Source organism: Labeo rohita, chromosome 2 (genome assembly GCF_022985175.1).
Source record: "Labeo rohita strain BAU-BD-2019 chromosome 2, IGBB_LRoh.1.0, whole genome shotgun sequence".
In the NCBI taxonomy this organism is placed as follows: Eukaryota; Metazoa; Chordata; class Actinopteri; order Cypriniformes; family Cyprinidae; genus Labeo; species Labeo rohita.
This window is the reverse complement of record NC_066870.1, coordinates 37,732,838-37,755,973: the sequence shown is the minus strand read 5'-3', so window position 1 is coordinate 37,755,973 and position 23,136 is coordinate 37,732,838. Positions and strand designations below refer to the sequence as shown.

The following is a 23,136-nucleotide window of genomic DNA, read 5'->3' as shown; positions in this document are numbered from 1 at the left end:
CACTTGTCCAAACTTTCAAAAGATTTATGCTAATAACGTTTGAACCGTAAGCCACACAACAAAAATTCTTTTTTCCTCTGATTCCTTGGCTTATGCCGAGTGGAATGGACACCAAAATTCAAAAATCGTAAGGTTTAGTTTTTTCGCTATTCTCAATTGTTTGTAAAACCTACTTTTTCGAACTCGTCCTAGGCCGTTGCACCGATTGTCACAAAAATTGATCCAGATCATCTTCAGACCACGCTGGCAAAAAGTTATGGAATTCAAGTCGATTCGTCCAGCCGTTCACGAATAACACGCGAAAGAATTCTACGAAAAGCTAGCAAAAATCAATGTGAGGCTATATCTCCGTAATAGTTTGTCATATTGACACCAAACTTGGTGTGTGTTATAACAAGCATGACCTGAGGCTAACTGCAGTGTTTCGGTGCAGTGCCCCCTAGTGGTCAGGAGATACAAAAAATGGCTATTTTTCTTTATAACGTCTGAATGATTTGTCCAAAAATCACAAAACTGGTCTCTTTAGATTCGGTGTGTCATACCGAGTCGAACCATATCCAGTTTTCCCATGTCAGCCATTTTGGGTGTCGGCCATTTTGAATTTAGCTTTAAAATGCTGTATCTTGAGAACGGATTAGCGTATCGTTTCGACATTAATTACAAAAATGTTCGGCACCATGCCCTGAATGTACATAAAAATTTTGGGGCCAGCGCCACCTTGTGGTCAAAAGTTATAACGAAATTTCAAAAAATGCTAATAACTTTTGCGTACATTAGCTTATTGAAATGAAACTGATTTTGATAGATTCCTTCGGTCATGCTGAGAACACCGATACCAATTTTGCCAATTTTGGCTGAACTTCCTGTCCGCCATTTTGATTCATGTTGAAAACCTACTTTTTCGAACTCCTCCTAGACCGTTAGTCCGATCTTCACCAAATTTGACTCAGATCATCTTCAGACCATGGTGGCAAAAAGTTATGGATTTTGTGTCGATACACGAAACCGTTTTCGTTTAGCGCATCAACAAATTTACTGGAAAGATGCCAAATTGCATCCGAGTCTGTATCTCTGCAAAGCTTTGACATATTGACACCAAATTTTATATGTGCTATTGTCACCACACTCTGACCAAGCCACATCAATTTGGTAACAGTGCCACCTATGGGTCAGAAGTAATACGCCATTCACTAAACATTAATAATGAAATTTACAAAAATGCTAATAACTTCTGTTTACATTAGCCTATTGGAATGAAACTGATGCCAATAGATTCCTTGGGTCAAGTCGAGAACATTGATATCCATTATGCCGAAATTGGCCAAACTTCCTGTCCGCCATTTTGATTAATGTACAAAACCTACTTTTTCGAACTCCTCCCAGACTGTTAGTCCGATCTTCACCAAATTTGACTCAGATCATCTTCAGACTATGCTGGCAAAAAGTTATGAATTTTGTGTCGATATACGAAACCGTTTTCGTTTAGCGCATCAACAAATTTGCTGGAAAGATGCCAAACTACATCTGAGGCTGTATCTCTGCAAAGCTTTGACATAATGACGGCAAACTTTGTGTGTGTCATTGTCATTTCACACAGAACACGTCACATCAATTTGAAAACAGCACCACCTGTTGGTCAAAAGTGAAAAGCCATTAAATTTTATTACGATTGGTTGTATTTATGATTTTTCAGCCATTTCAACTGATATTATCCTAAAATGGCTTAAGTTACTCACTGTTGTAGTCGGTCTGCTGCTCCTTGCCGTGCTTAACTCCTCATTCTGCCTCTTTTGTGCTTGGCCCCGCAATTGCTGCTTGCAGCTATATTTATAAATGTCTTTATAATCACTTCTGATCCTATTAAAACATCCTTGCTAAATAAAAGTATTAAAAAAAAATAAAAATACCAGCTCCAAGCTTTTGAACAGTTTAGTTTATATTGTTATAAAAGCTTTTTATTTCAGATGAATGATGATTATTGAATCTTTATATTCATCAAAGAATCCTGAAAAAAAAATTAGTCAGCTGTTTTAATAATAATAAAATGTTTCCTTAAATTTAAATTTAGCTTTGATCACAGAAATAAATTACGTTTTAAAATATATTCAAATACAAAACAGTTATTTTAAATAGTAAAAAATATTTCACAATATTACTGCTTTTGCTGTATTTTGGAACAAATAAATGAATGCTTGGTGAGCAGAAGAAATATCTTTAAGAAAAAAAAAAAACTTATTTTCAAAACCCTATTGATTGGTAGTGTATATTTTTTTTATTTGTATGGTTGCCAGGTTGGGAACATAAGTAAACCACTGGGCAGAAAATGTATCGATTTATTTAAAAAAAAAAAACTGATTGAGGGATTTAAAATCTTGACATCTGGCAACCACAAGTATGGCTGGTAGTGTATATGTATATGTAGAAATTTAAATCACAATAATCAAGATTATTGATTATTAAAAATCGTGATTTTTTTTAAAGAAGTCTCTTCTGCTCACCAAGCCTACATTTAAGTACAGCAAAAACAGTAAAAGTTTGAAATATTTTTACTATTTAAAATAACTGTTTTCTATTTGAATACATTTTAAAATGTAATTTATTTCTGTGATTTCAAAGCTGAATTTTTAGCATCGTTACTTCAGTCATATGATCCTTTAGAAATCATTCTAATATTCTGATCAAAAATACAGACAAAAACAGTAATATTGCAAAATGTTATTACAATATAAAATAATGGATTTCTGAAGGATCATGTGACACTTAAGACTGGAGTAACAGCTGATGAAAATTCAGTTTGGCAAAACAGGAATACATTTTAAAGTATATTAAAATAAAACCCATTATTTTATATTGTAATAACATTTTGCAATATTAAATTTTTTCTGTATTTTTAATCAAATAAATACAGCCTTGATGAGCATAAGAGACTTGTTTTTTTTACATATATTACAAGTCTTACTGATCCCAAACTTTTAATATAAATATTGACAGCCAATCAGAATCAACCTTTAAAGAGCTTGTGCATTTAAAGCGGCAGTTTTTAATAAACAACGTTATCGTTAATATAGTTGTCGTTCTTGGTGTGAACGGGCCTTATATGTCTGTTTACCTCAATTCAAGAAGATAATAACAATCTTCTGTGTGTCTCAGGTATAAAAATCCCCGAGAACTGCGTATCCCGTGTGTGCGCCGAGCTCTCCCGGATGGACGAGGAGGTGAAGAAAGCACGTCGGGAGAGAGAGCAGTTCGCCAACGACCAACGTCTGCGCCAAGAGATGCTGGCCAAGATGCTCAACGCTCGCAAGTTCATCGGAAACCCTTCCCACTCCCTTCAGAACCATCTTCACTACCCACGATCCCTTCTGCCGCCTGCGGCGAAGCCAAAGAGCGAGGTGGTCAGCGAGGTCTTGGATCTGACCAATAGCCCCTGCCCGTCGCCGGACATCAAAACGCCAGCGGCGGATCTAAACGGCGTGAGAGGACGCCCGTGCCCGACCCTTCCCGAGACGTACGACCTGGAAAATTTGATCTCCCAGGAGCAGCAGAGACAGGTGGCGGTGAACCCGAACATGCGCATGTTGTCGACCCACGTCCCGCAGCAGCACGTTCACACACTAAAGCAGAATCATTCGTCGTTTGGAGTGTTGAAACAGCAGCAGCAACAGCAGCAGAGCGGCTCACGTGCGCAACCGTCCACGCAGTACAGCAAGCTCATGTTTCTCACGCAAATGCGACAGCAACCCGGCGTGTTGCTGCAATCTGCACGCGTCGCGCTACCCCCGCACGTGACGCACGCTTCCAACGCACACTTTCTCGGGGTGCCGAAGCAACCCGCGCAGCAGGCGCAACCTGCACAGCAGGTGCAACCCCAAGCCACGCAGTCGCATGTGGCTCGGCCTACTACGGAAAGAACAAACGACGAGTTCGATTTCGACGATTTGGACTTCAGCTACCCCTCGCCCGATTCGCTTCAGTACCCGTTCACCTCACAAGCCCTGCAATCCTCGACTCCGCCCCCTCCGCCTTACTCCTCCTCCCTCTTCGCATCAGCGCCCACAAGCTCCTCCCTCTCAGACTCTAGCTCCTCCTCCTCACACTTCACGCCTTCCTCCTCTTCCTCCGAACAGACGCATCTGTTACCCAACGGCCACGGCAGCATGGACGCCCTGGAGACGGTGGATCACATGATCCTCGGGACGCCTTTGGATCACCGGCAATCCGTCATCCAGTTTAAAACGGGTTGGGACGCCACCTAGAGGCTCAAACACGCACACGGTCAGAAGAGTTCTTTCCCAAGTCATTCTCAGTCCATAAGCTACGAGTTGGGTTCGTTAAGGAAGAAGACGATTTTAGAAATACACGGGCACTTGAAATTGGTTTTTGTTGGCCTTATTTGAAGCAATAGGGCTTTTCCACCCTCCATTTCATCACATCAGACATTGAGGTAAAACAGATGTTTATTTATTAAGATATTGGTGTATACTGTTTCCTGTTTTAGGGAGTTTCGAAAAAAAAGCCTTCTGTTAAAGCAGTGCCTTTATCTCCTTCAGATGCAGTCTTGTGTACGTATATATATATATATATATATATTTCTAGAGAGAGTAGTGCTATATTATTTATTTCCTGCGGCGTCGGTCTCCTCTACCCAGAGTTCTGCGCTTAGGGGAGCGTACGGACCCGATCGCATGATTCTGAAACTGCTGTTTGACCCCTCGAACCCTGTGAATTTCTCATTTCTTTCTACATTTCAGTAATCCGAACACAGGGACAGATTTGTTCACGATCTAGTGATGGCGGCGCTCGCCGAAATCCTTTCTCTCAGGTATCGTATAGACTCGTCACTGTCCAAACAGATTATTTTATAGAACATAATAGGTTGCGGATGGATCGTCGTGAGCTTTGGGAGTCGATAACCAAATTATTTATTAGCAGACTTGGTTGTGAACGAGCGCTGAAACCACTGGACCTCTGTGGAGCAATAGCAATAAAAACCAAACGCATGTTATAAATCAAATACTGCCCCACGAACAACTCGCGATTCTCTTTGTATCTGTTCAGAAGTGATATTTTTGAATGGTTTTTGAATATTTTTGTGTTGGAAGAATATTATATTTGTTATGCAGGTTTGTTTGTTTGTATGAGGTCAATGTTTTTTTGTTTTTTTTTCTTTTTGGTCTTGTATTCTCGTGTAGTTGGAATGGAAGCAAATGTATTGGCGTCTTTGCTATTGCTGTTCGTATTATTATTGTTATTATTAATACTATTATTATTGTTGCTATTTATATCCAAGGGACATTATTAGTAGAGGTAGACTTTGTTATAATCACGTGTAGAAGATAAAACACTTTTCCAATGCCTTGTCAGGGTTTTATTTTATTTCTCCCGCTCCCAAAACAGAATCAAAGCCCGCGGCCTGCCACCAAAACTGAGCTGCACTGCCCCGCGCTGCTGTTTGGCGTTCGCATGTTACTTTTTTTATTCCTTCACTCGAAATTCATTATTTGTTTTCTTTTGGGTCGGGCGTCTTGATTTTTCCCGTCGCACCAAAGTTTTCTGTGCGGTTTTTGCAGGCTCCGTTCGGTCGTGCTCAATCTCAGGAAAAGTCGAGGGAAAGAACGCGCCGTCGCAGATGAAGACGCGTGATACTGACTACTGTATTTTACAGGCCTGGCTACCGTATTCTAGACTTGAAGTATGTGCGAGAAAATGCGAATTTTGGAATCTCGCTCGAGTATTACTACAAGTTCTCTCCTTTTGATATGATTTTTCGTATGCAAGCAGTTTCAAAACTGGATTGGTAAAATGAACAAAAGCAATCCGGTTCACAGGAGGCTGTGATTGGCTCCAGTTACTCAGTTGAAGCATTTTGTGTGTAAAAGTGTAAAAACCCAGTACAAAGAAATCACAAGTGAACACTTTAATAATAAAAACAAAACATTTATTAAAACTGCTACTGATTGTATGTATTGTTGTCATTGCTGTTGTTATTATTATTGTTATATTATTAATGTTTCCAGTTAGAATTCTGTTCAGCACTTTTACTTTGGGCTTCTTTGTTTTATCCCAATATTTATGAGTTTAGACAGAACTGTAAATAGTGTAAACAAATGTGCCTTTTGACTCATTCTGAACGTTTTCTACATTTAACAGAAGGAATATATTGTACTGCAATATAATTTTTAACAAACAATAAAATTTTAAAAGTTTGTTCAAATTCTTGTCTGTGTCAGTTTGATTTCTAGAAGCACCTGCCTGATTAAAATTCTCAGTAAAGCATAATGCTGCATAAATGCCTGACTGAAGTATATGGTTACCATTCCTGTGTAAATGCATTAATGCCACCTCTGAGCAGCATTAAACAGTGTGTAAAGATGCCTAAATGCCACTTCAGATGTGCTTCTATGCCTCCTTTGTGGTGTAGATTTGGAAATATGTGTTAAAGGAAATAACCAAGGAATACCATGTTAATACCAGAATATGAGAAAGCCAAGTTAAGGCTGCTCTATGCTTGCTCAAAATAAAGTGTAAAGATGCAATGACATAAAAAGCAAGACTAAAGTTTTCCTGCTTAGCCCCTAACATCAAAGTATAGGGTTGTAATTGTTGTGTAAATGCATTTATGCCACCTCTGAGCAGCAATAAACAGTGTGTAAAGATGCCTAAATGCCACTTCAGAAGAACATCTGTGCCACCTTTTTGGTGTAAATTTGGCATAGGTGTTTTTTTCAAGGAAATAAGTGAGGTGCTAACTATGAAATACCATGTTAATACCTTAGAATATGAAAATGCAGATTTAAGGCTGCTCTGTGCCTGCTTAAAATACAGTGAAGAAAAAATGTTGCATAAAGCCAGAGTAAAGTATACCTGCTTAGCCCCTAACATCAAAGTATATAGTTGTAAATGCTGTGTAAATGCATTCATGCCACCTCTGAGCAGCATTAAACAGTGTGTAAAGATGCCTAAATGCCACATAAAAGCCAGAGTAAAGTATTCCTGCTTAGTCCTTATTATTAAAGTATGCTGTTGTAATTGCTGTATAAATGCATTTATGCCACCAGTAAACAGCGTGTAAAGACCTTAATGACACTTTAGAAATGCTTCTGTGCCACCTTTGTGGTGTAAATTTGGCGTAGGTGTTTTTTCAGGGAAATAGGTGAGGTGCTAACCATGAAATACCATGTTAATACCTCAATATATGAACATGCAGATTTGAGGCTGCTCTGTGCCTGCTTAATATAAAGTGTAAAGACGCAATGCAGCATAAAAGCCAGATAAAGTTTTCCTGCTCAGCCCCTATTACCCAGGTATATACTGTTGTAATTGCTGTAAAAACATTTATGCCACCTCTGAGCAGCATTAAACAGTCTGTGTAAAAAGACACCTAAATGCCACTTCAGAAGCGCTTCTGTGCCACCTTTGCGGTGTAAATTTGGCATAGGTGTTTTTTTTTTTTTTTTTTTTTTTTTTTTTTTTTTTCAGGGAAATAGGTGAGGTGCTAACCATGAAATACCATGTTAATACCTTAATATGAACATGCAGAGTTACGGCTGCTCTGTGCCTGCTTAATATAAAGTGTAAAGGCACAAAGATGCATAAAAGCCAGATTAAAGTTTTCCTGCTCAGACCCTAACATCAAAGTATACCATTCTAAATGCTGTGTAAATTGATTTACGCCACCAGTAAACAACATGTAAAGGCACCTTAATGCCACTTTAGAAGCACTTCTGTGCCACTTTTAAGGTGTAAATTTGACAGGTGTTTTTTCAGAGTGTAAAGATAGAACAGTCTGTGTAAAAAAAGACACCTAAATGCCACTTCAGAAGTGCTTCTGTGCCACCTTTGTGATGTAAATTCCAGGGAAACAGGTGAGGTGTTAACCATGAAATACCATGTTAATACCTTAGAGTATGAAAATATCATATAGCTTGCTCAAAATTCAGTGTAAAAATACTATACTGCATAAAAGCCAGAGTAGAGTTTTCCTGCTTAGACACTAACATCAAAGTTTACCATTTTAATTGCTGTGTAAATGCATTAATGCCACCTCTGAGCAGCATTAAACAGTGTGTAATGATGCATAAATGCCACTTCAGGAGGCTTCTGTGCCACCTTTGTGGTGTAAATTCGGCACAGGTGTTTTTTCAGAGGAATAGTTGAGGCGCCAATCAAGCAAAAACCATGTTAACACCAGAACATGATAATGCAGAGTTAAGGCTGCTCTGTGCCTGTTTGAAATAAAGTGTAAAGATAGAACAGTCTGTGTAAAAAAAGACACCTTTGTGGGGTAAATTTGGCATGTTATTTTTCTTTTCCAGGTTAATAGGTGAGGTGCTAACCATGAAATACCATGTTAATACCTTAGAATATGAATATGCTGAGTAAAGGCTGCTCTGTGCCTGCTCAAAATAAATTGTAAAGACGCAATGCTGCATAAAAGCAGACAATTTTTCCTGCTTATACACTAACATCAAAGTATACCATTCTAAATGCTGTTTAAACTGATTTATACCACTAGTAAACAGTATGTAAACACACTTCAGTGCCACTTTAGAAGCACTTTTGTGCCACTTTTAAGGTGTAAATTTGACATAGGTGTTTTTTCATGGAAATAGGTGAGGTGCTAAACAAGAAATATCATGTTAATACCAGAATATGAACATATCGAGTTAAAGCTGCTCTGGGCTTGCTTAAAATAAAATGTAAAGACGCAATGCTGCATAAAAGCCAGACTAAATTTTTCCTGCTTATACACTAACATCAAAGTTTACCATTCTAATTGCTGTGGATTGATGCCACCTCTGAGCAGCATTAAACAGTGTAAAAACACCTTAATGCCACTTAAGAAGCGCTTCTGTGCCACCTTTGTGGTGTAAATTCGGCACAGGTGTTTTTTCAGAGGAATAGTTGAGGCGCCAATCAAGCAAAAACCATGTTAACACCAGAACATGATAATGCAGAGTTAAGGCTGCTCTGTGCCTGCTTGAAATAAAGTGTAAAAATAGAACAGTCTGTGTAAAAAAGACACCTTTGTGCGGTAAATTTGGCATAGATGTTTTTTTTTCTTTTCCAGGTTAATAGGTGAGGTGCTAACCATGAAATACCATGTTAATACCTTAATATATGAATATGCTGAGTTAAGGCTGCTCTGTGCCTGCTCAAAATAAATTGTAAAGAAGCAATGCTGCATAAAAGCCAGACTAAATTTTTCCTGCTTATACACTAACATCAAAGTATACCATTCTAAATACTGTTTAAACTGATTTATACCACCAGTAAACAGTATGTAAACACTCTTCAATGCCACTTTAGAAGCACTTCTGTGCCACTTTTAAGGTGTAAATTTGACATAGGTGTTTTTTCATGGAAATAGGTGAGGTGCTAAACAAGAAATATCATGTTAATACCAGAATATGAACATATCGAGTTAAAGCTGCTCTGGGCTTGCTTAAAATAAAATGTAAAGATGCAATGCTGCATAAAAGCCAGACTAAATTTTTCCTGCTTATACCCGTAACATCAAAGTTTACCATTCTAATTGCTGTGGATTGATGCCACTTCTGAGCAGCATTAAACAGTGTGTAAAAACACCTTAATGCCACTTAAGAAGCACTTCTGTGCCACTTTTAAGGTGTAAATTTGACATAGGTGTTTTTTCACGGAAATAGGTGAGATGCTGGCCAAGATATCATGTTAATATCATGTTAATACCAGAATACGAACATGCTGAGTTAAGGCTGCTCTGTGCCTGCTCAAAATAAATTGTAAAGATGCAATGCTGCATAAAAGCCAGACTAAATTTTTCCTGCTTATACCCTAACATCAAAGTTTACCATTCTAATTGCTGTGGATTGATGCCACCTCTGAGCAGCATTAAACAGTGTGTAAAAACACCTTAATGCCACTTAAGAACCGCTTCTGTGCCACCTTTGCAGCATAAATTTGGCATTGGATAGAATATGAATATGCTAATCATTTAGCTTCTGATACCATCATTGTAAACGGTCAAAATGTCTATTTACATAGATTTAAATACCACATGCACATTTTGATTTTTTGTATTTATTTTAATTAAAATAACATTTAAATTTCAAATGAGAAGTCTTAAGAGTGACTAAATGTGTTAAGAGTCGTCACATGTTCATTTGAGTTCCCCAAAAATAACCCACAAAAATAAGTCCTGATGAAACCTGTACATGAGTCATATCTGAATGTCATGTTGCTATCAGGTGATGTTTATTTAGTGGCTCTCCGGCAGGTGCCAGCAGCGTCTTGGAGACGCGCGCGACGCTGCTGCAGCAGGAAGAGCGCGAGTGCGCGGGCACGAGTAACTGAACTATCATGATGGGGAAGTAACTGTCAGTCGCAGGAGATCCTGAGGAGACATTTTCACAACTTTTTGCCTCATTCCTCAAACTTTGTGGTGCGATATCTGTCAACTGGAGTAAACGGCGTGAACATGTTCTCTCGAAAGAAGAAGGAGCCGACGAATAAAGCGCCTTCAGCCTCCAAAAAGAGCAACTCTGCGCAAAACCCTTCGGTAAGACCAACAACCTTCTCTGAGGAAAATTCAACACCGAGTTTAGTTTAGTAATAGGCTGATTCTACAACTGTAAACGTGTTTAAAAGAGAAAACATGTTTGAATATAACGTTACCACAAAACGTACGCGTTTACAACAATTGCTTTGTTTTAAACGGTTAACAAATTGATTCACATTCACCCCATTGCTTCCTCAAGTAGTTCGCAACAGAATTATGTTTTAGAAGGGTTAAGTACTCTATTCTTAAAGATATTGGACGTGTGTGGGCAGTACGATTCGTTTTAACGAGTTGGTTTGTTCGAATAATTCATTTGAGTGAACCGGATCACACTATTTGAGACCGCGAACACATTGCGAATCGGTTCGATTGAATCATTTCAAAGAATCGGCGAATCATTTTGGGTTGCTAGAATCGTTTTGGGTGGTTGGATGGTTGAATATTATACGTTTACGCAAATTGCAATCCAAAATATTTTTTAATATTTTGAATTGCAAAATATTAAATATTAAAATAATTAAATATTAAATTTTAAAATATTATTATTATTTTTTAATATTTAAATTAATAAATGTAGTAAATGTTGGATAAGGAACAGTATTTGCAGTTTTTTCAGTATTTTTTTAAGATAATACGTTTGATTGTAATATTAGTAAATAGTGTGTAAAAAAGATTGTATGTAACATTTAGTCAGTTTGCTGTAGAAAAATGTAGAAATATTTCTTTAATTATTTTTGTAATATTAGTAAATATTGTGTAAAGTATTTCTGTCATATTAACTCAAATTGCAGTTCAACATTTTTAATTATTTCAATAAATAAGTAAAAATTAAATATAATAATTTTAGTAAATGTTGGATAAAGAGAATTTTTGTTGACAGTATTCGCAATTACAAATTGTAAACATTTCATATTTAAGCAAAAAAAAAAAAATGTATTAGATTTTAAATTAGGAAGTACGGTTCATTTTAACGGGTTGGTTTGTTCGGATGATTCTATTCAGTGAACCGGATCGTTCCAGTCGAGCGATTTAAGACTGCGAGCACATTGCGAATCGGTTCAACTGAATCATTTAAGAGAATTATTGTTCGCGAATTGTTATGGAAGTGTAATTCATTGTTTAATGTCGCGTATTGTTGATCAGCATTGCTGTAAAACTGTCACTGCTGAACAATGCCTGGTGAAGGACACTTAAGACGTACGTCTTGCTCTTTGTTTCGCAAACAATACCAGAAATAAACCGAGAGGAAGTCATGCAAGAGTCATATCAGTACAAGCAGCAGTTTAGTTGTGCAGTTCCAGTAGGAAATAAGAATAGAATAGAACTGAACAGAAAAGGGTTTCACTGTTGCTGTTAACAGATGATGCAATTCAGTGATTTCTAATTACTTTTTTAAATCTAAAAGAACCTTATGGTTAAACTCAAGAAACCTAAAGTCAAAATGGTTGTTGATACGAAGAAAGAACTTAAATAAAAATATTGAACATTTTGATACTTAAACAATGCAGATTTGTAATATTAATAGATATTCAGTAAATGTATTTGTACACACTATTTACTTACATTGCAATTAAAAATATTGAAATATTTATTATTTAAATACATAAATACAAATTTAATATAATACATTTGGGTGTAATATTGGTAAATATGGTGTAAAATAATTCATTTGTGCACAATATTCACTCATAATGATATACTAAATAACTAAAATTAAATCTCAAATAAAATTAATAAAAGCTATATAGACCTAAATTATTAAAAATGACAAAAACACAACAAAATTACTGAAATTGTAAAATTAAATATTAAAATATTATTAATTAAATATATAGTATTCCTTCCATTTTAAAACCTATTTAAAATATTAATAAAACTATAATAGTAGTTTTTGCTGCTGGTATGGTGTTAAATGATAATCAAATAAATTTAACTACATTTGGATTTGTAGATCTGTTTTAAGTCGACTCTGTTTCAATCACCTCAGCACTTTGACCTCCATAATCATAACAAACTATTTCGCCTGTATCATTAACCCTGTTCATAATATTAATCTCCATAATCAACCATCATTCACGCTCCATCCCTCTCTTTCCATCTCATGTTAAACCCAGTTGTCCATCCTTCAGGAACACTCTCCCAACGACACTATCGATGGCATCTGCACGTTGGCCCCTCCCGATTTAAGCCCTGTATCCTGTCCGGGAACACCGTCCTCCCACTCCAAGCTAGCAGGGTGCAGTTCACCTGTCGGCACGATCAAACGGCCCGCGGGTCTTAGCCGCCACGCCAGCGCCGCCGGCTTCGCCTTTCAGACGTCGGGGACGTGGGGCTACCATAAGGGCTACGTACGGGCCGCTCTCACCTACGGAAATGCGGTGGAGTGTGCGGAAACATCGGCCATCGAGGTGGAGGACATTCCCTCGCTGCTAAGAGACGTCGCCCGATTCGCAGAGGCTGTGGAGAAGCTAAAGGACATGGTGCTCGGAGAAGGTAAGAGATTTTTGTGTGGGTTCAGGTCAAAAGGGGATTTTTGAGAAATCATTTTGGGTTGGTAGATAGTTTTTTTGTGTGTTTTGTAAATTAAATTAATAATTTTGAAATACTTTTAATTGTAATTATAAGTAACTCTTTCATTGCAGACAATATTTACTTAAATTGCAATAATTAAAATTAAATTAAATAAAGATTAAATATAAGACTTTTAGTAAATGTTGGATAAAAAATATTTATTGTACACAATTTGCAATTAAAAATATTTAAATAAATCAATAATTAAAATAAAAGATAATACTTTTGATTGTATAATATTTAGTCAAATTGCAATTAAAAATACTGAAATATTTAAATAAAAATTAAAGACAGTACTTTTGTGATATTAGTCAATTTTGTGTAAAATATTTCTGTAGTATTAACTCAATTTGCAATTCAAAATTTTTAATTATTTAATATTTAAATAATTGATTGTATATAATATTTTTAAATTGCAGTTAAAAATATTGAAATGTTTAAATAATAGACAGTACTATATTTGTAAATATTATGTAAAATATTTCTGCAAAATGTATTCAAATTACAATTCAAAATATTTAATTATTTAATATTTAAATACTTATAAATAAATATAATACTTCTAGTAAATGTTAGATAAAAAGAATTTTGGTACACAGTATTTGCCATTAAAAAATGTAAATATTTAATATCTAAATAAATACTTAAAATAAATAAACACTTTTTCTTGTATTATTAGTAAATACTGTGTATAATATTACAATTAAAATATTGAAATATTGAAATATTTGAATAAAAATTATAGACAGTACTTTTATAATATATTTAATATATATTTCTGTATTAACTCATTGTAAATAAAAAATCAATTCTGATATTTAAATAAATAATAAAGAGTTGTAATACTGTGTAAAATAATTTATTTGTTCACAATATTTACTCGCATATTGAAATATTTAATATTTAAAAAATAAATAAATTAATATAATACATTTGCTGTAATGGTGGTAAATATGGTGTAAAATAATTCATTTGTACATTCATTATTTTATATTTAATTTTTAAATATGTAATAATATTTATTATTTTAATAAACAGTTATTTATTAAATAATATTTAATAAATAAATTATTTAATATATAAATATAATTCAGTAATTTAAAATATATATATTTTATAATAGTAAAAATAATTTAAAATATTTATTAAACAGTATTTAAAGTATCTATTATTTAAATAAATGAAATGTTAAAATATTCTTTTAAATATTGTAAAAAATATTGTAAAGAAATATGGCTCTTAATTGTAGTTCTAAATGATCCCTGTTTGATGCTGTTGTAAAATTCAAGTGAATGCACACCTGTGACCCACATGACGTTGATTTTCAACCACAAACACTGACAGTTTATTATATGTCTTCTCAGAAAATAGTTTGTTAGTTGACTGAACTATTTATTCACTGCTGTGTTCATTGTTTTGTTATTTGCACATATTTCTGTTCTTTTTTTAGTAGAAGGAATAAGACACTAATGGCCGTGTGTTACATAAATAAAACTAGCATTTAAATGGTATCAGATAATTGTAACTGGCACAGTCTTCAGATTTCCTCTTGAGTCTTGTTCAGGAATGGCCATTTGTAATGCGTGTTTTTTCATTGGGTTTCCATGGTGAAAGAGAGGAAGGAAGAGGAACTGTGCGTCAGATGTTTTCTTTGTAGCCTTCAGTTTGAGATTACACATGTCCGCTGGGCTTCACCCCTCCACCTTCCCTTAGAAGAGCGCTTCATGGGCAAAACCCTACAGAGAGAAGGCCAGACGCCTACTGAGCTCTTTTTCTCATGATGCTGCTGCTCACCTCATGCAGAATTGTGGTGATGCGGTGTTGCAGTGAGGCTTTTGATAGTGCTTATTTAGACTTCATGTACACTCATTTGGTGAAATGTAATCGGATATAGGTGGTGCACAAATTTAGGAAGGACTGTTGACAATCTGAGAAATTTTAAGGGGATGTTTGAGTTGGTTAACATGCATATTGGCACCTACTTTGAGTCATTTACTTGCTGAATTCCTCTCAAATCACTGAATTGCCTTTAGATAATGATGTCCATCGCTGACGGGTCTCGCGTCTCTCGTAAACTGTACGAAGTGCACCTTGTCTGCTTTTATTCAGCGCAGAGGGCAGGAGACAGATGAATCACATCAGTACTGTCTGCTTTATAAAGAGCAGAAGTCAGTTGAGTCTCCTCAGGCCTTGTGGACTTCCTTAAAGTGTCGCTATTTTCATCAGCTCTACTTCCTGTTTACATCTGCTCTGCTTATAGAGTTGCAATAGCGATGTTTCCAGTGTCGTCTCATGGCTGTTCTTGATTTCAGCTGCTGGTGTTGGTGCAACCGAGGGATTCCCAAACTTTTTTTGTCAGTCGACCCTCTTTAAAATGAAATGTTTTCTTGAAGTCTCCCTGAGATTTTAAGATAATGCTTCAGTATTTTACAAAACAGGGTTATTAAAGCTAACTACAACATTTATGTCGAAAATAAAATAGAATATAAATGAAAATTAGAAACATTTAGTCAGTTTAAGATGAAGCACTAAACTTAATAAAAACTGAAACTAAAAAAAAAAAATAACAGTAGTAATTTAAATAAAAATAAAAAATAAATATTATTAAAAAATAAAAACAAAAACAAACAAAAGCACATAAAACTGCAAAAATAAAATAAAGTTTATTATAAAATTCAATTATATTCTATGATAAAATAATAAAATATAATACTTATATATTATAGTATATAATATTGAAAACAACACAAACAACATTTGCATGTTCACGGGTCTCTGATGTTGGTTTACATAACATACAGGTAAACGGAAATTAAAATTAAACCTAAATAGTAATATTTGGGGGGGGAAAGACAAAAAAAAAAACTTAACTATAATTAAAATGAAAATATTAAAAAATAAAAGCTAATTAAAATATAAACAAAAGCATAATAGTATATAAATAATAATAAAATAACACTGTTTAACAACACATTTCATGGGTCTCTGATGTTGTTTAATGGTCAGATGACAAACAGGTAAACAAAACTGAAACTGAAATGAAAATTAAACCTAAATAGTAATAGTTAAAAATAAACAAACAAAAAAATCACATAACAAAATTACAAAAAATTAACTATAATTAAAATGAAAATATTAAAATAAAAGCTAACTTATAGGATAATTTTATTTTATTACTTAGAAAAAGGTGTCCTGAAATAAAAAAGGAATAACCCTAAATAATAATATAAAAAATGAACTAAAAAAAAAAACTAAAAAAGAAACTAGAATATAAATGCAAATTGCACACAAATGGTCACAGCACATGCAAGTAAACTAATAGTAATAGTAATAGTAATAAAATTTATTAGTAAAAAAAAAAAAAATCCTAATAAAAAATCGTACAAAAAATGGACAAAAAAGAACAAAAAAATCTAATTAAAATGAAAATTGCACACACACACACACACACAAAAATACAGTTGCGTGTTCACGGGTCCGTAATGTTGGTTAATAGTCACAGGACATGCAAGCAAATTAATAAGATAATTTTATTTTATTAGTAAAAAAAAAAAGTATACTGAAATAAAAAAAAAAACAATAATCCTAAATAAAAAAATTATTTAAAAAATGGACAAAAAAAGCACAAAAAATTACTTAAAAATAAACTATAATTAAAATAAAAATTGCACATGAAAGTAAACTAATAAGATAATTTAACTTTATTAGTAAAAATAAAAATAAAGTATACTGAAATAAACAAAATAATCCTAAATAATAATATTTAAAAAAGCACAAAAAATAAAAAAGAAACTATAATTAAAATGAAAATTGCACATAAAAATAAAAGCTACAGTTGCATGTTCACAGGTCTCTAATGTTGGTTAATGGTCACAGGAAATGCAAGTAAACAAATAAAATAATTGTATTTTATTAGTAAAAAAAAATGTATACTGGAAATAAAAAAAATAATAATATTAAAAATGGACAAAAAAGCACAGAAAATACTAAAAAAGAAACTATAATTAAAATAAAAATTGCACATAAAAAAGCGCACATAACATGCGGTTAACCAAATAAAATATTTAGTTTTCTTCTTTTATATTAAATCTTTTATTTTGATTTATTTTTATGATTTAGTCAATAAAAAGCTTTCCATCAGCTCAAGAACCCCATTTTAGGAAACCCAAACAAAAGAAAATTTAGTATATAAAAATATTAAGAATTTTCCCCAGAATTTTAGGAGTGGCGTCTGAGATGAGATTGATATTAAACCGAGCGTAACGGCGAATGAAAGCGCAAACTCTACACAAGTGATAATATCTTCCTTTGGGAAGTCACATAGTGTTGTGTTGTCATGTTTACCTTCAAAATTTAAACACCATTGAGTTGCATAACTATTACTATTTTGCAACCTCCCAGAACGCTCTGGCATCGTGGCAGGGAGTTTTGCAGGGGCAAACACCGCTTGTGTTTACTTAACAACATGTTAATTTGTCTGTGATGCACACGTGTGTAGGTGTTCATCGCATTGCAGCAGTGAAGCTTCTCTCAGCCTTGGCAGAGCTGTAAAAGCCACAGAAGGCGATTCATTCACAGCTCACCGCGCAAAACGACTGCAGCATGCAGGCCTGTACAGGCCTTTGCAGTTTCTCCTTTTCTCCTAAAACATCGGCTTTTAATCAGAAGTTGATTCCGGTGAGAAGTGGGGTTTTTTTAGGAAGAAGATTAGGCATGATTTTTTTCTTTGTCATCATCTCATGACCTGCAGATTCATCTGAGAAGAGCCGGACAGTGACGTGTCGGTTTCATATGGGCAGTTTGAGTAATGCGCTTCAGGGAATCTGTTGAGATCTGCACAGCATACGTGCATCAACATGTACGTGTGTAAAACATTCCCCTCACTTTCTCACATCACTCTTAGGGAGTTTTACACACTTGCATTTTCTTCACAACGTATTACATAGTCTGAGTTACACACGTGTGTAGGAGTCCGTCGCATTTTCCAGCGCTGCATCAAAGAGGAACGACTGTTTGAAATGTTACACTCTTGTGTTTTGCTTTGTGTTTTTCACATTTTTAAGAACACCCACACTCTGAACATGCATTTAGGCATGGAGACGCGCACACAAGGACTTTTGTCATGAGCAACAACAGCTTTCATTGTCCTGTCAAAAAGGATACGCGTACAGCGGCCAAACTCCTGCTCTTTTCCCCAACCGTTATGGGATAATGCCAGGTTTTTCTTTGTTCACAGCTGCTGACGTTGATTTACAGTGCATTTTTGGCCCATTTATGAAGCAGTAAAACTGTTTTCAGTTGGGATGATAATAAGAAATAAGACATTTTAGTAGGAAATCAGCATATTAGAATGATTTCTGAAGGATCATGTGACACTGAAGACTGGAGTAATGATGCTGAAAACTCGATTTGATCAGAAATAAATTACATTTTTTCACACGTGTTTTGTATGATAGCCACTGAATAAAAAAAAAAAGGTAATTGTGAGTTTTTACAATTCTGACTTTGTTCTTGCAATTGCAAGTTTACATCTTACAATTTTGACTTTTTTCTCAGAATTGTGTGACACAAACTCGTAATTGCAAGTTATTAAAGGAGAAGTCCACTTCCAGAACAGCAATTTACAAATAATTCACTCACCCCCTTGTCATCCAAGATGTTCATGTCTTTCTGTCTTCAGTCGTGAAGAAATCATGACGCTACGAATTAGTGATGGGTTGTTCTTGAACGATTCGTTCATTTTGAACGAATCTTTAATGTGACTGGGGAAGAACGAGTCGTCTCAGGGAGTGATTCGTTCAGTCGTGCATGTGCAACATCCTGTTAGGTTCTGTACTGGAATTAGTTCACCTATTTTGAGTCTTCGGGTTTTTCGAGTCATTCGTTCATCTTATGGGGCTGTCACGTGATGCTGATTTTGCTAAAATGAACGAAATTACTCAAAAAGATTCGTTCATTTTGCTGAATGAGACTCAAAGGTCCGAGTCGGTAAAATGATCCGAGCTTCCCATCACTACTATGAATCACGTCTAAGTTCATCGTCTAAACTCCATCTTATTTTCTCCTACAACTTCAGAATCGTCCGACATAGTTGTACCTTTTTGTTTGTGAACAGCGTTTGACTTACTTGCACTTTCTTAGTCTTTGCGTGTTTGCTTTGTAAACACTGGGTCTGTGGTTCTTCCGCGTGACCTTTCGACGTGATTCAATAGTACGTAGTGTCGTGAACGCGGATCCCAGAGCCTGTGCTACACAAGCTTTTGTGCTTAAAATGTATAAAAAATGCATTTTCCTAAAAAAAAACGACCGATTGTTTTGCTAGATAAGACCCTTCTTCCTCGCCTGGGATCATTTAGAGCCTTTGAAGCTGCATTTAAACTACATTTTGGAAGTTCAAAATCGGGGCACCATGAAGTCCATTATATGGAGAAAAATCCTGAAATGTTTTCCTCAAAAACCATAATTTCTTTACGGCTGAAGACAGAAAGACATCTTGGATGACAAGGGGGTGAGTAAATTATTTGTGAATTGTTGTTCTGGAAGTGGACTTCTCCTTTAAGTTAGAATTGGGAGATATAAACTTGCAATTCTGAGGACATATTAGTCTTTTTTCCCCACTCAAAATTGGATTTTATAGCTCAAAGTTGGGAGTCAGAATTGTGAGATTCTGGAATTGCGTGGGAAAAAAAATAGCAAGATACAAGCTCGCATTTGTATGGAAGCCTGTTTCTGTCACTGAATAAAAAAAAGAGGTTATTGCAACTTGTTATCTCACAAAACAAGACTTTTTTTCTCAGAATTGTGAGATATAAACTCACAATTTCGAGTTACGTAACATTATTACTTTTTCCAAGTAACTAGTAAACTAGTAAAACTAGTAGTTTTTAATTGACAAGAAAATATGAGTTATTTTTTTCAAATAAGTAACGCCAGTTACTTTTCTCCCCATTTATTGATTAAAGGGGTCATCGACGCCCTTTTTCCACAAGTTGATATGATTCTTTCACGTCTTAATAAAAAGTCTATAACATGCTTTGGTTAAAATTTCTCAGTGGTAGTGTAAATGACACCTTTTTTACCTTGCCAGAATCAGCTCTGCAAAAATCAACTTGTTCTGGTCGGGGTTGCTTTAAATGTTAATGAGCTCTGCTCGCCCCGCCCCTCTCTTGTCTTTGTGGAGTGACTAGCCAGTTTACTTTAGCTGCATTTAGCAGCTAAACTTGCTAACTAGCACATTATTAGGAAAGGCGATCGCAAAGATTCATAAAAAAAACCCTTATACTCACTTCTGCTGTAAGTGAAGCTGGATCACGAATGATTCGTGTGAACATAGACGGATATATGTAGATCGGGAGGTGCATTCCCTTCACAAACAAACGTAATCCACTGCATCTTCAGCGGCTCAGATGTCGGGAGTAAATGACAACCACTATGTTCATTATTACATCCAGCAACACAACACCTCAACCGCTCAATCTGAGATATTCTTGCCTAACTTACATCCCTGCTCCGACATCAAAACAATATTCTCTAAGAGACATAACCATTTAAAACAAGTTAAACGTTTCATGTTTGGGTCATTTTGAATGAACCATGGCAGCATGAAAAATCACGTTTTCATCAGAAAGTGAAAGTTTATGCATGTGAAATTTTATTTTGTGTTGTTTTGTTAGAAATAAATATGAAGGTTTCATAAGTTTGGACTGTTTTTAAGCAGTTCTTAATTCCAATAGAGTTAATACTGATAATTCTCAGATTTTTTTTTTTTTTAATAAATTGCATAAAATAATATATTCATATAGGACCTTTTTTTTTCAACAAAAATAAAAAAAAAAAAAACAGTAATATTGTGAAATATTATTGCAATTTAAAATAATGATTTTGTGTTTTAATATACATTAAAATATAATTTATTTCATTGATACAAAGCTGATTTTTTTAGCATCATTACTTGTCTTCAGTGTCACAGGATCCTTCAGAAATCATTCTAATATGCTGATTTATTAAGTTGGCTTGAGAAATTTATGCTAGTAACATGTTAATCATGATAGAAAAATGCTAACAACATGCTAGTAACATGGTAATCATGCTAGCAACATGCTAGTAACTTGGTAATCATGCTAGCAACGTGCTAGTTACATGCTAGTCATACTGGAAACATGCTAACAACATGCTAGTAACATGCTAATCATGCTAACATCATGCTAGTAACGTGCTAATCATGCTAGCAGCATGCTAATCGTGTTAGCAACATGCTAACAACATGTTAGTAACTGGCTAATCATGCTAGCAGCATCCTAGTAATCATGTTCACAACGTGCTACATTCTAATCATTAGAAACATGTTAACAACATGCTAGTAACATGCTAATCATGCTACAAACATACTAGTAACTTGCTAATCATGTTAACAACATGCTAGTAACATGCTAATCATGCTAACAAGATGCTAGTAACGTGGTAATCATGTTCACAACGTGCTACATTCTAATCATACTAGAAACATGCTAACAACATACTAGTAATATGCTAATCATGGTAGCAAAATGCTAGTAACTTGCTAATTGTGCTAGCAACATGCTAGTAACATGTTAATCATGATAGAAAAATGCTAACAACATGCTAGTAACATGTTAATCATGCTAACAACATCTAACAACTAGTAACTTGGTAATCATGCTAGCAATGTGCTAGTTACATTCTAATCATAATCATACTGAAAAATGCTAACAACATGCTAGTAGCAACACATGTTAATCATGATAGAAAAATGATAACAACGTGCTAGTAACATGCTAATCATGCTAACAACTTGCTAGTAACTTGCTAATCATGCTAGCAACATGCTAATCGTGTTAGAAACATGCTAACAACATGCTAGTAACATGCTAATCATGCTAACAACATTGTAATCAGCCTATAAAAATACAAGCAACAAGCTAATCATGCTAAAACATGTTAAAAACGTGTTAAATCATGTAAGCAATGTGTTAAATCACGCTACTGCAACTGCTTCAAACTTTCAGGCTAGGCTTTCTCATGCCAACTTAAAGTTTGTTCTCAAACTTTACTCATCTAGTTACTTTTTGGAACCTGTGATATTTTTATTAGGATTCTTTGAATAAAAAGTAAAAAATAAACAATTTTCCAATTTTTCTTTTATTAATCAAAAAGGTGTAAATGCTGTAAAATCAAGGTAACGTTCAAAACTTTGAATGTTTTTCGCATTCACTCATTAATGAGAAGTTGCTGATCAGACACAGAATGATTGTTTTTTTTTAAATTCAGTACTTCTCAAACTGTGGCAACTAGTTGTTCATTTGCATTTGTTAAACCTGATGAACTCATTGGTTTATGAGCGTCATTTCACACATGTAGTATCAGTGCATGTGTGCAGCTGTAAGTTCCCTCTTGTGGTACTGAGCAGAATGAAGTGCATTGTGGGATTGGGTGGGTAGGAAGTGGACAAATAACTGACATGTTTTGGTGAAAATAAGAGGCAGGGCTACTTCCTAACGTGTGGTAATACAGTGTTAGAGCTGCTTTGGAGTGATTTACAGTATATGCACATTTAATGCACATCTAAAATGCCATTGCAAACAGCAAACTATTTAACAAAACTCCCTGGCTTCCAGATGCCTTCCTAAGTGAGACGGTGTTCATGAATCAACATGTTTTCTCATCTCTCCGCAGTGAAAGAGGAGCCGCACAGCAGGGCGGCCGTTCACGAGTGTTTAGGGGAGGTTCTGCGAGTTTTGCGGCAGGTAATCAGCACATACCCTCTGCTGAACACTGTGGAAACGCTCACCGCAGCAGGAACTCTTATCTCAAAGGTCAAAGGTCAGTGCAACTGCCGTGTTTAGCTCCTCTTCTTCAGTTCCTGTCATTGGTTTCTCCTCCTCACACTTTCTCACCCATGTAATGCAATGACATAAAGCAAATTATTCAGCATAAGCACCAGATGAGCAAAGCCACATCAGATACCACGCAACCAACATCTGATCTCACGAAGGAAAAACACGTATAAT

General features: G+C 35.1%; 2 protein-coding genes across 7 annotated transcripts in view; both read left to right on the top strand.

The window, feature by feature from the left end:
• The window catches only part of sbno2a (strawberry notch homolog 2a), a 38,167-nt gene extending 31,959 nt beyond the window's left edge, over window positions 1-6,208 (top strand). For all 4 annotated transcript variants that reach the window (XM_051134578.1, XM_051134587.1, XM_051134563.1 and 1 more), the window contains exon 32: window positions 3,151-6,208. In XM_051134578.1, the coding sequence (XP_050990535.1) occupies window positions 3,151-4,256 (1,106 nt within the window). In that variant the 3' untranslated portion in view covers window positions 4,257-6,208. The remainder of the gene's footprint in view (window positions 1-3,150) is intronic.
• Window positions 6,209-10,315: 4,107 nt separating this feature from the next.
• The window catches only part of arhgap45a (Rho GTPase activating protein 45a), a 37,239-nt gene continuing 24,418 nt past the window's right edge, over window positions 10,316-23,136 (top strand). The window contains exons 1-3 of one of the 3 annotated variants that reach the window (XM_051134856.1): window positions 10,316-10,537; window positions 12,667-13,030; window positions 22,802-22,948. In XM_051134856.1, the coding sequence (XP_050990813.1) occupies window positions 10,457-10,537; window positions 12,667-13,030; window positions 22,802-22,948 (592 nt within the window). In that variant the 5' untranslated portion in view covers window positions 10,316-10,456. Of the gene's footprint in view, window positions 10,538-12,651; window positions 13,031-22,801; window positions 22,949-23,136 lie in introns of all 3 variants that reach the window. The other 2 variants (XM_051134839.1, XM_051134848.1) reach the window with 2 other exon arrangements.